Source organism: Symphodus melops (assembly GCF_947650265.1).
Source record: "Symphodus melops genome assembly, chromosome: 21".
NCBI classification, from domain to species: domain Eukaryota; kingdom Metazoa; phylum Chordata; class Actinopteri; order Labriformes; family Labridae; genus Symphodus; species Symphodus melops.
The window spans coordinates 20,117,711-20,130,210 of NC_136711.1; the positions used below are offsets into that span (position 1 = coordinate 20,117,711).

The 12,500-nt window shown below is 42.0% G+C and overlaps 1 protein-coding gene and 1 long non-coding RNA gene across 2 annotated transcripts in view; one reads left to right on the top strand and one right to left on the bottom strand.

Annotated features, from left to right (window-relative positions):
* Positions 1-232: 232 nt before the first annotated feature.
* The window catches only part of LOC306842147, a 13,253-nt gene continuing 985 nt past the window's right edge, over positions 233-12,500 (bottom strand). The window contains exons 2-3 of the long non-coding RNA XR_013781677.1: positions 11,312-11,480; positions 233-952 (exon numbers count right to left, since the gene is read on the bottom strand). This is a non-coding gene — a long non-coding RNA (uncharacterized lncRNA). The remainder of the gene's footprint in view (positions 953-11,311; positions 11,481-12,500) is intronic.
* Positions 5,619-12,500, top strand: part of ebf3a (EBF transcription factor 3a) — a 7,774-nt gene continuing 892 nt past the window's right edge. Inside the window, exons 1-4 of the mRNA XM_079372247.1 lie at positions 5,619-7,540; positions 11,343-11,499; positions 11,865-11,928; positions 12,050-12,105. Of these exons, the coding sequence (XP_079228373.1) occupies positions 7,419-7,540; positions 11,343-11,499; positions 11,865-11,928; positions 12,050-12,105 (399 nt within the window). The 5' untranslated portion in view covers positions 5,619-7,418. The remainder of the gene's footprint in view (positions 7,541-11,342; positions 11,500-11,864; positions 11,929-12,049; positions 12,106-12,500) is intronic.

The following is a 12,500-nucleotide window of genomic DNA, read 5'->3' on the forward strand; positions in this document are numbered from 1 at the left end:
GAGGGACGCAACATCCTGAGAGACCAAACTGAGGGACGCAACATCCTTACAGATCAGACTGAGGGCCCAATAATCCTTACAGACCAGACTGAGGGCCCACACATCCTTACAGACCAGACTGAGGGCCCAAACATCCTTACAGATCAGACTGAGGGCCCAATAATCCTTACAGATCAGACTGAGGGCCCACACATCCTTACAGATCAGACTGAGGGCCCAAAAATTCTTGGACGTTTCGAGGTCTTTTGAGGTGAATATTTACTTCTTAAAATAAAATGTGTTTATTGTTAAAATAAAGACGGAGCATGTTTGAACCTCCGTGAAGACGAGAAACTTCCTCTTGATTTAAATGACCACAGAAACACGAACTCACCATCCGTTTAAATGATGAATAAGATCAAAGACGCTCACAGAGATCCTTTCTTTATTTACAGTCTGAAAAAAACATTGTTCTAGTTTTCTTTTCACACACACACACACACACACACACACACACACACACACACACACACACACGTTTTGGTCTCATCCTGCCTCGGCCTTGTTTCTGTGTCGATCCCTTTAAAGAAAAACAGTCACACGTCTTTTTAAAGGACGATGACAAAGAGACAATTTTATTCTCACAAAAAGATCCATGAATGTGATTTTCAAACCAAACACAAAGATCATTTAAAAAAAAGAAAAATAAATTAAATGTTCAGTCAGAGGTTTTCAGATCAATCAAAGATTAATTTTTTCCTTTAATAACATTTTGAATCAGAAACAAAAAGACATTCGTTGTGATTTCAGGAGGAATCTTAAGATGAGAGAAATGAGGAAATATTTTTATATCTCTCTCTCTCTCTCTGCCGCCTCTTGGTGTCGCTCTTCCCTCGCTCGGCCCTCTCTCTGCTGGGACGGAGAGAATTCCCTGAACTGGGACGACTGGAAATCCCTCTGCAACGCACACACACTGACACACACATTGAATGTGAAAGTGTTTTTTTCTGTTTGCAGCTGAAGGTCGACCGCTTTGTTTCCTTTCATTTTATTTTCAGTTTCTGTGTCTCGTCTCTGTTTTTCCTCTTCGAGTCCGACCGCAGAAACACGTAAAGTGTTCAACTTACCCGAAACGAGTTAAACAGAATGAATTAAAGGTGGAGTAAAATAAAACGACAGAAGAAGATTTGTTAAGGTTAACAGGACGAAGGAATCAAAGAGTTCAAAATCAGAAGAGATTAAAAAAAAGACTAAAAATTAAACGTGACTCTATGCTGATTAATCACCGTCCAATGAGACGCAGCCAACACTTTGATTGACAGCTGATTTATTAACAATGTCATCATTCATCTGCAGATTTAAGTTTTTTATTTTGGAAACAGTTTAAAGTTTGATTATCAATAAAATAAGTCAAGACAACTGTAATAATAATAATAATAATAATAATAATGATGATAATAATAATGATAATAATAATCTAGTGATAATAATAATAAGAATCATAATAATTATTATTATTATCATGATTATACAGTAAATAAACACCAAGTTAAATAAATAAATCCAACTTAATTGTTCAGCTGAGGCAAAAAAAATTACCCCCAAAAAAAGACAACTCTCAGACCAATCAGACCTGACCAATCGATAAATCATTGTGATGATTCAGCTTGAATCAGGAAACATTTTGTTATTATGAAATCATTTTAAAGACATTTGAGGTGTCGATGATGATCGATGTGATTTATTTATGAAATACTCCAGCCTGCTGTTTGACTGGTTTTTACTGGTTTTCCTGGTTTTATAATGTGGGTGTTGTTCAGTCGGGAGGTGAGCGAGCTGTGAAAGACCTGCAGCTTCTGACTGCAGGTAATAAATGTAAAAAAAAAAAAAAACTTCTTTACTGTTTCATAAAACTCAGAGAGATGAAACCAGGTGTGGAGGCGTGTCTGAGGTAGTAAAATAAATCAAGACGAATATTTAAACTCAAGTTGAGGTGACGGCTCGAAGAAGAGCTGCAGGTGGAGGTGTGAACCCCGACTGTTCCCGTGCCTCGTCCTTTTTTAAAAACTGTGCACACAAACTGTAGAGTTGTAACGTTTGGTTGACACGGACTTTCAAAAAATAAAGGTTCTTCACTTTGAACCATTTACTGGAAGCTTTCTTGTTTTAAAAATCAAAATCCAAAGTTACAAAGTAAAATAAAACAACATGTAAAGTCTGGTCAAAGACCGGTGTGCTACCATGCCTAGCAGACAAAGGCAGCATGCTCCGAGCAGCAACCAATCAGCAGCTAGAGACAAGTAAGCATGCTGCACAGGCATGAACAACAAACATCAAAGCACACGAAAGATTCCGTCTCAAAAAGACTCAATGGCTCTAACACCTCATGCAGATAAGAAATAAAGACATCATGTACGGGGGGGGGGGGGGTTCATGCTTCAGGTTTCAGTAAATCAAGACAGAAACAAATGTTTTCCTTGACGTTACGTTTTTGTTTTTAAAAACAAGTTCCAATTATTTTTCCTGTTTCTGTTTAACACTCAGACGAAGTGGTGTTCAGTCTGTGATGAGTTCTGTCCGGTGGGATGACGGTTGTCTACGTGTGAATAAATAAAAACGTGTGTGTGATTATGAACAGTGTTGTCTCTGGAGTTCCTCAGGGCTCGGTACTCGGCCCGTTGCTTTTTAATGTCTATGTGAATTATCCAGTTTTAGTTTGATGTCAGTCTGATGAGCTACGGATTTAAACTTTTTGAATAAAACATGATTCATATTAAAGTCAATGACGTGGTGTATATGACAAGATGAGACCTGAATGATGCTGGTTCCCCGGACCTGGAGGTGTATCCTCTGTATATAAAGTGGTGTATCCTCTGCATATAAAGTGGTGTATCCTCTGTATATAAAGTGGTGTATCCTCTGTATATAAAGTGGTGTATCCTCTGCATATAAAGTGGTGTATCCTCTGTATATAAAGTGGTGTATCCTCTGTATATAAAGTGGTGTATCCTCTGTATATAAAGTGGTGTATCCTCTGCATATAAAGTGGTGTATCCTCTGTATATAAAGTGGTGTATCCTCTGCATATAAAGTGGTGTATCCTCTGTATATAAAGTGGTGTATCCTCTGCATATAAAGTGGTGTATCCTCTGTATATAAAGTGGTGTATCCTCTGCATATAAAGTGGTGTATCATCTGCATATAAAGTGGTGTATCCTCTGTATATAATGTGGTGTATCCTCTGTATATAAAGTGGTGTATCCTCTGCATATTTCCTGATAATGAGTTAAAACGAGTCAACCTCAGGAATGGTTATCAGGTGAAGGTGGGTTTTTCTGAGCTCCTGCTTCCTTCAGGTGATTACAGGTGAATGATGTCACCAGGCGCTCTGATGTTTAAACTGTGTTTTAATGAAGGTTTGAGATCAGCCGGGGTCTGATGTTTGATTCATGTTCCTGCTGTTTTACTCCGACACTGTGATGATCTTTCACACACACACACACACACACACACACACACACACACACACGTTTAAACGCTGTCTTAGTTTAAACTGAACAAATTTGTGTTTTTCACCGAGTCAGCCGTGTGTGTGTGTGTGTGTGTGTGTGTGTGTGTGTGTGTGTGTGTGTGTGTGACAGCTGGCCCATCTGACTTTGCCATGACATCTGGGAAACCCGCCGGTGTGCCGCCGCGAACGCTGGTTGATGTCGCTATTTAAATGCAAATGTGTGTAAGAGAGAGAGAGTGTGTGTGTGTGTGTGTGTGTGTGTGTGTTAGGTGCTCACATCGTCTCACACACACACACACAAAAGGAAACACTTCACACACAATAAAGACGAGGAGGGTTTAATGTTCTCCCTTTGCCGTTTGACTCGTCTGAAGAACTGCAGAATAAAAAACAATTAAAACATCATAATTTATATTTAAAAATAATCTCTTTAAAAATGATCATCTTAAAAAAACATAATTGTATTTTATCATTTAAAGTATTCCTCGTGACAATTTATTTTTTTAACGCTGAAAAACTTTATTCAGAAATGCACAATTAATTAACGAGACAGAAACAATAAAACAAAATAAATAATTAAAAAGCGTCGCTTTAAGAGATTTTGTACATTTTTCATAGTTAAAAAAACAACATTTCTCTTAAAGGCCTTTAGATTTATGAATTCATGTCTTTTTTCAGAAATTAAAACTATCATCAAAAACATGAAGAAAACAGAAACATCTCAGAGAGTCTTGAATTAATTAATTAATTAATTAATTAATTAGGGACAAAATGCAACCAGAGGCTGGAGGCCGACGAGCTGCAGAGAGTTCACAGCTCGTGTCCTTCGTCGGGCCTTCAGGTGAAAAAACCACGAGAAAATACGAAACACTCGATGACAGCAAATCACGGCCGTCACCAACTCCCTGAATCAAATAAAAAACTCTCATCCTTCTTTTTGGATTTATCGCTTCATTTAGTCACTTCATCGTCACGTGTGGCGTGTGACAACCTGACCAGGTCAAACATTTAAACAACACGACTTCTGACGCCGTTTGATTGAAATGTGTCGCTTCATTAAATCCGTGTTTCAGTCTGTAAAAGTTGCTGATTTGACGCCGCGGCCTGATGAAAACGTTGTTTTCTGTGGTTTTTTTACGTCATTATTCTTCCTGTGAACTCCCACTTTCAAAACGTGTCTCCAGTTTGAATCTCTTTGGTGTTTTCATATTGTGTTGAATCAGTGTTTTAAGAAGCAGAGAAGTTCAAGTGTGGAAGCAGCAAAGAGGCGAGAAGAAGAAGAGCGCGTGCCTCCGAGTCAAATCAAAGCAGAAGAGACGGGAGCGTGTTCAGGATGAGACATGTTCACGTGTTTTTATGTTCTTCAAGAAAAGACGTCACAGAGGGAACTCAACACTTTCCTGTTGAAATGTTTTAATTCATGAAGGAGAACACACACACACACACACACACACACACACACACACACACACACACACACACGTTGTCTGTAAACTGTTTGTTGATGGAGTCGTGTTCATTGGTCACGTCGTGATACAGATCTTGCTCTCGAAGGGTTAATGAGCCGGGTCAATAGAGGTTAAATAAAAACACGTAATAAACCTTTAGATCAATGTCACGTCTTTATCTGTTAATAAATTTAATTTCATTTTTATCATTAATTTAGATTTGTTTGAATTTCTTTGTTTGTTTTTTTTAATATAAAATAAATAAATGAGGTGTATTTAATCAAATTGATTATTGAACAGTTTTCAGAGAGAGGAGGATAAAATGTTTGTCAAATAAAAAAAACAGAAAACGACTGAAAATGATTTTAATGAAGAGTTTTTACAGCCTTCATAGAAATATTATCGGGATGAGGAGAGGGGTGTGTGTGTGTGTGTATGTGTGTGTGTGTGTGTGGGAGGGGGTGAGGAGGTGGGGGAGGAGAGGGCTGTGTCGGGGGACCCCCCACACCCCCTCACCCTCACACTCCCCCTTCGCAGGTCAGGGATTTGTCCCGAAAGAACGGAGCCTCATTTGGAAACCAGATTGCCATCTCCTCCCCCGCCACCCCCTCCCCCTCTCCTCCCCCCTTCTCCTCTCCCCCCCATCTCCCCCCCCCCCCCTGCTCAGTTATTCGTCCGTTTAGAAAGAAGTCGGGGCTTCTTATTACAGACAGAAACCTGCAGGATGATCATTTAAATCATTTCGTTGTCATGATCATAAAATGATTTTTTTTATTTTTGATTGAAATAAAAAGAATAAAAACAAACTCACGACGTCGTCCTCGCCTCCTTCGTTTCTCCTTCTCTTCTCTTAGTTTGAAATCTGCCGATCGTTTCCTCCTCTCCGTCATCTGAGCGTCATCCAGGAAGAAAATCTTCTTCTCTGAATATTTGTCTGAAAACAGAAATCTTCCCGTCTTGTGATTTCTTCCTCCTCCTCCTTCGTCTCCTTCTTCTCTCCTCTCTTTTCCTTCTCTCCTCTCGTCCTTTTTCTCCTCCTCTGTCCGGACTCGGTCCTCCCCTCAGAGCCTCAGAGGCCTCTCGCCCCCCCTGAAGACTGAAGCTTTTACTCTGAAAGCCCGTCTCACGCTCACGTCTGCCGCTCCAGGATGAAACTGTGCTTCAGCGATCTGAAGCGTCACGAACACAGAAACACGTTTTCTGTCTTTGAGATCGCAGACTGAAGGTTTGAGTTCTGACGGACGGAGGTCGTTTAGCTGTAACCGTGTGTGTGTGTGTGTGTGTGTGTGTGTGTGTGTGTGTGTGTGATTATAAACACTGTTAACTTTGGTGTTCCTCAAGGCTCAGTGCTCGGCCCGCTGCTTTTTAACATGTCACGTAAAGCTCTACGCTGACGATACACCGCTGTACACACGCACACACACACACACACACACACACACACTCTTTTATCCCAGTGTTGTGGAACGGGAATGAAGTGATTAAATCCTAAAAGTAAACCAGCTGCTGGGAGCAGAAAGAGACGAAACCAGTGAAACCAGTTCATGAGAGAGAGAGAGAGAGAGAGTGAGTTAATGACTGCACAAGGACTCTCTCTCTCTCTTTCTGGTTGGTCGGTGCGAGTGCCCGCCCCCTCCCCTCCTCCCTCTCTTAGTGCCTTCATCTCTCTCTCTCTCTCTCTTCGTTTCTTCCTCTCTCTCCTCTCACTCTCTCACCTCTCCTGTCCTTTTATGGGCAGGCCCCACCCCCTCCCGTGATGTCGTCAGCGGCTCAGAGGAAGACCCGTGGGGTTTTTGGGTTTTGGCGTCCAGTCCTGTGGGGCCGCAGGGCTGAGAGTTTCTCCTCCGCTTCTCATCCCTCCATCACGGCCTCCTCCTCTTCCTCTCTTTGGGGAAAAGAAAAAAGACACTTTGCTCGCGCTCGATTCGCCGTGCGGACCCGGCTCTGTTCTTCCCCTTCGCTTTCTCGTCCTCTGAGGATTTTATTTTTCCTTTTTTTCCTCTCCTCCTTCCTTCCTTCCTTCCTTCCTTTACGCCGGGTTTCAACATGATGGCAAAGATGGAGAAGTTTTTAAAATTCCTGAAATCCTGAAAATAAACTTCACGACAGGAAATCTTAAAAAGTAAAAGTTGAATCAAATCTGTGAAAGAGACAAAAAGTTGTGCAGTAAAATAAAACAGGTTTTTTTTCACCTCCTCCTGCTGCACTTATCTTTCATTTTTCTTCTTCTGCTTTTTTTCCCCGTCGTTCCTCCTCTCTCTCTCTCTCCGTCCTCGCCGGCTGCTTTGGGACTTCGAGGCGTTTCCATATTGAAGAATTTTCCTGAACGCGAGCTCGAGCTGTGAAGCTGCGTCTCTCTCTGCCGGACTTTTCTTTTCCCTGCTGATTTTTTCTTCTTCTTGAGTTTCTCGTTTCCTCGTGTCGTTTTGTCGGCGTGGTCGTGCTGCAGCGTCGGCGGTTGGAGCGTCGGGGCCCCGGAGATGTTCGGGATCCAGGACCAGCTGCCCCGCGGGGCCACGGCCAGCATGAAGGAGGAGCCGCTGGCTGTTCGCTCCTGGATGCACTCGGCCGGCGTGGTGGACGCCAACACAGCCGCTCAAAGGTAAACTCACACTGCCGCCCCAGAGGGATTCTGGGAGCTGTAGTCCCCACGGACAAACAGCCGCTCAGCCGGTGAGTTCAGATCTGACGGAGACGGCTTGAAATGAAAATAATTCAGAGATCTCTGCAGAGGCTTCAGAATATCTAATATGAGAACATGTGTTAAAATAATTATTTTTCACATTTCACTGATTTTTTCTGACGGGTTGTGATTTTCTGTGAGGGCTCACTTTAATTAGAATTTAATAAAATAAAAAAACATTTTTTTTGTTGTTTTTAAAAGCTTTGGGGAAAAAATTATATTTTCAGAGAATGATGAAAAAAAATGTTCAGATGTTTCTGGAGTCTAAAAATAAAAAATAAAATGTTGATATTTAATTTAAAAGTCTTTATGGTGACGTTTCTTCAGATCCCCTCGGAGGGTTTCGTGTTGAAGGTGAGTTTTTCTCCGTCACGTTAACGGGACGCCTGGAGACCGAGGGGGGGGAAAAAAAACCCTTTTTTTATTATTAATGTTTGAATCTTCAGCCGCAGACGTTCAAGTCAAATCCCACCTTCAGAAACATTTACCCTCATCATCCCTCTCTCTTATTTTATCAGAGACGTCTGCGCAGCTGAAGGTCAGAAATAAAATAAAGAATCACAGTCTGACCCCGAGGCGAGAATCTCGAAGATGGATGAAAGTTCAGACTCTGTTTGGAAAAGAACAAAATCATCTTCCACTCCTTCACTTTCTGCTGCTGAGATTTAAAATCATGTTTGATTATTGAAATGTGTTTGTGACAGTCAGGAGGATTTATTTATATTTTACGTTAAAAAAAAAATCTAAACGTGTCATAAAAAGCGTCGAGCAGACGTTCAGATCACACGGGATTATTCACACGCTGACATCTGGAATTTAAGAACAATTTAAAATCTTCATTTAAATCTGGAAAAAAAAAAAAATCAAACGTGTGAGTGTGTGAACACGGAGACGCTCCGAGCTTCATGTCAAACTGTTTTTCAGAGCGAGCGTCTCCGCTTAATCACGACATCATTTACACGACTATATTTATTTTATATGAAATCAAACTGTGAACATTTATAAAAAACAACTCAGGGGATTTAAGGAGAGTCGGTTTGAACTGTCAGAATATCTGAAGAGTTTCACACGTCAGGTTTTTATTTTATTATAAATCATTTTAACGTTAAAAATAAAAATCAGATGTTGAAAAAGTGGCAGCAAAGACAGGAAGTCAGGACGACGTCAGAGCAGGCGAAGAAAAGACGGGACGAACGGAGAGACGTCACATTTCAGATTTGTTCATTTTAAAAATTGGAAATAAAAAACAGACATCAGGAACGAGAAGGTCAGCAGCACTGCTGAGGTGCTCTTGAGCAAGGCCGTCCCCTCCTCTTCTCCTCCACCTGCTCAGGAGTGCTCGCTCTGACATCTGTGTGTGTGTGTGTGTGTGTGTGTGTGTGTGTGTGTGTGTGTGTGTTTTGAAGTTTCTCAACGGTTGACCCGAGCTTCTCTCAGGAACAATCCCTCCAATAATCAGAGACTGTCGTCAGAATCTGAAACGCTCCGATTAAAAACATTTGACACAAATATCAAACAGAACACGTCTGAAAACTTCAGAACCAAAAACATCCAGAGGAAGAAAAAGAGAAAGTGGGCTCACCAGGAGCTGCTGGTGAAAAGGCCTCCATCACACACAAAGATCCTCGTAATGAGAAGATGTTAGGCAGGTTTATTTCTGTCACACGGCGGGCGATTCAAAGTGCTGTGACACGGCGAAGCCCGGAGACGTTCAAACAAATAAAAGGAGAGAGAACGAGAACGCCTCGACTTTGTTGGAGGAATAAAATTATTAAAGAAATAAAAGCTGTTAAATCAGAAACTCAAACGTAAAAAGAGTTCAATAATAATAAAATAAAGTGTCAAACTTAAAGTTTAAAATCTCATTAAGAAAAGTGAACGGGTCACTTTCAGCAGCTCGGCACTTTTTTTTTTTTTCGGGGAGTTTTGTTCCAGATATACGGAGCGTAGAACCTGAACGCTGCTTCTCCGTGACTCCGTGGACGCCGCCGCCCCCCCCCCCCCCCCCCCAAGTTCCACACCAGGCTGCAGAAGCTTCATTTTTTTAAACATCTAACAAAAGCTGCTTCTTCTTTTCTCTTTATTACAATCAGTAGTGACACATGGCGTTTACTACATCGAGGATTTGATGGTCACGACAGGTGCACGTAACCCGTCTGTTCACCAGGGACCCCGTGCAGGTTCGGGGCGTTTCTCTGTCCTGCAGCCGGTCACTGGAGCTGCTTCACCTCCTTCAAGTCGTTTCGTTGTAGATTCGAGTCGTGTGGATCCAAATCAGAACTCGAACAGCTGACTCGACAGATTTGACTCCTCGACGATCTCTCTCTCTCTCTCTCTCTCTCTCTCTCTCTCTCTCTCTCGCTCTCTTTTTTAATGCAAAGTTTACGTTGTCTCCGTCTGTAATTTTGTGTTTCTGCTGCCTCAGAGGGCGTGGCGTGGCGTGGCGTGGCGGGGGCAACAACAACCAGGAAGTTGTTGTTTGACGTCCATATTTATCTCTGGTGTTTTAGTATTTTTTGTCAGACTCAAACTCAAACTAAACTTCCTCTGACTCACACTGATGACTGACTGACTGATTCATCAGCACGCTGCCGTGTTGACGATGAGACGCTTTATTTTCCCCTCGAGGAAACGTTCCCCCTGCCGAACGTTCAGCTTCTTCCACTCGAATCAATTAAAAAAAAAAACACGAGTCCGGGGTCAAAGACAAAGTTTAAATCTAAAGATTCAGAATGAAATCAGACGATCTGCAGGAGCGTCAGCTGGACGACTCACGAGGAAACAACTCGGTGATTTATGAGAAATAAAAGTTTCATTTTGATCATTTAAATTTTCTCAATCTTTGTGTTGGTGAGACGCGTCACTCCGACCGTCTTTGAGCGAAACCAGACGTGACATGCATCGCATCTGTTGAGTTTTACTGACAAAATAATATATTATTATTTTTTATATTATATAGAGGCGCAGAGATAACGTGGCGAGATCTCTGCACGGCGCTCAGTCGATGTTTGCAGCCGAGGTCAGAGCTGCAGCTTGACTCCGACTCCATGAATATTTACGAACATGTTTCAGTGAATTTAAAGTGAATTTGATATTTTCTTAATATTCCCTGAAGTTAACATGTTGTTGTTAACATGATTCATTCATGTGGAGGTCAGAGCCCCGAGCTGCGTGTCACATTTTATGAATATTTCACACTTATGTTTTCACCTTTAATGATCATTTACTGGCTTTAGTCGAGACGAGCTCTCACTCTGTAATTTATTTAAAAAACAGACGCACAGATTTGTAAAGTTTAATTCCTCCCACAGATGAGAAATCTTTGTTTTTATTTTTATATTTTAAATGTGTTTAAGCGTCCGAATGTTCAGGTGTGAGGATGAAAGGAGCGCTTCATTTTACCTCCAGCACCTCTCAGATTAAAGATCACTCTCAGTGTCACGAAGAGTTCGATCAGTTCGATTATTTTCTACAAACATTTTTAAAAATCTGTGAAATGATGACGAGCACAGATGTAAGAGACGTAGAGACGCTTTGTTTCAGTTTTCAGTCACATTTTTTAATCCTGTAAACTTCAGACTTCGAGTCTTCAAACCGACTGTTTTTAATATTTAATTTAATTTTTAAATGATTTTTATTCAGAGAGGTTTTCTGAAACTGTAAACTTTTTTTCAAAAGGTTAATCATCACCTGTCTGTCCATCTGTCTGTCTGTCTCTCAGCGGGGTGGGGTTAGCTCGCGCTCACTTTGAGAAGCAGCCTCCGTCCAACCTGAGGAAATCCAACTTCTTCCACTTCGTGTTGGCGCTGTACGACCGCCAGGGTCAGCCGGTGGAGATCGAACGCACCACCTACGTGGACTTTGTGGAGAAAGAGAAGGTGAGACATCGGGAGAGGAGCCGGGACACAAAACAAACACACCTCGTGCATGGTCAACAACAACTCAAATAAGAAAACACACACACACACACACACATCAATTTACATGATAATCCCGCCCGGCTGTGGTACAGAGTACAGTAGAAAACAAACACACCCCATAAGTAAAGGTTAATGAAAATGTCTCCACCCGGGTGGGCTCCTTCAGTCAGATAAAAGCTATAAACCAAACGCACCCCGAGGACACTGACTGGATGAGGTGTATAAACCAAACGCACCCCGAGCACACTGACTGGATGAGGTGTATAAACCAAACGCACCCTCCTCAGGCTTGAGTTGGTCTGATCCGTGTTTTCGTGTCTCAGGAGCCGACCGGAGAGAAAACCAACAACGGGATCCACTACAAGCTGCAGCTGCTCTACAGCAACGGTGGGTACGCTCGTTTTACAACACGGGACAGCCCGGCAGCTTCTACTGAAACTAGTTCTACATCAACACTTGAATAGTTAACGCTGAAAGGTCACAGGAGATACTGTGGTGTGTCTTTCAGGAGTCCGGACGGAGCAGGATCTGTACGTTCGACTCATCGACTCGATGACCAAACAGGTGAGAAAACTGACGAGCACGTGACGTGATTTAAACTGCAGCTCTGATCGCTTATTGGCTATAATAGATGATCTTTAACAATAACAGCTGAGTTTTGTGTCCAGTATAATCTATTGATGTATTTTTATAAATGGAGTTCTTTACAGGCAGACGGAGAGATTTCACAATAAGAGCGATTTTTCCTCCTGCAGTCTGAGCTGTCAGGTTTAGAACAATTTCTTGCTGACACCTCGGACAGTTTCTGACAGTTCTGCCTCTCCTCCTCTTCCTCTTCCTCTTCCTCCTCCTCCTCCTCCTCTTCCTCCTCCTCCTCCTCCTCTTCCTCCTCCTCCTCCTCTTCCTCCTCTTGTCCCTCTTGACTTTATTTAACTATAAAACCTTTTTGTCAGATGGTC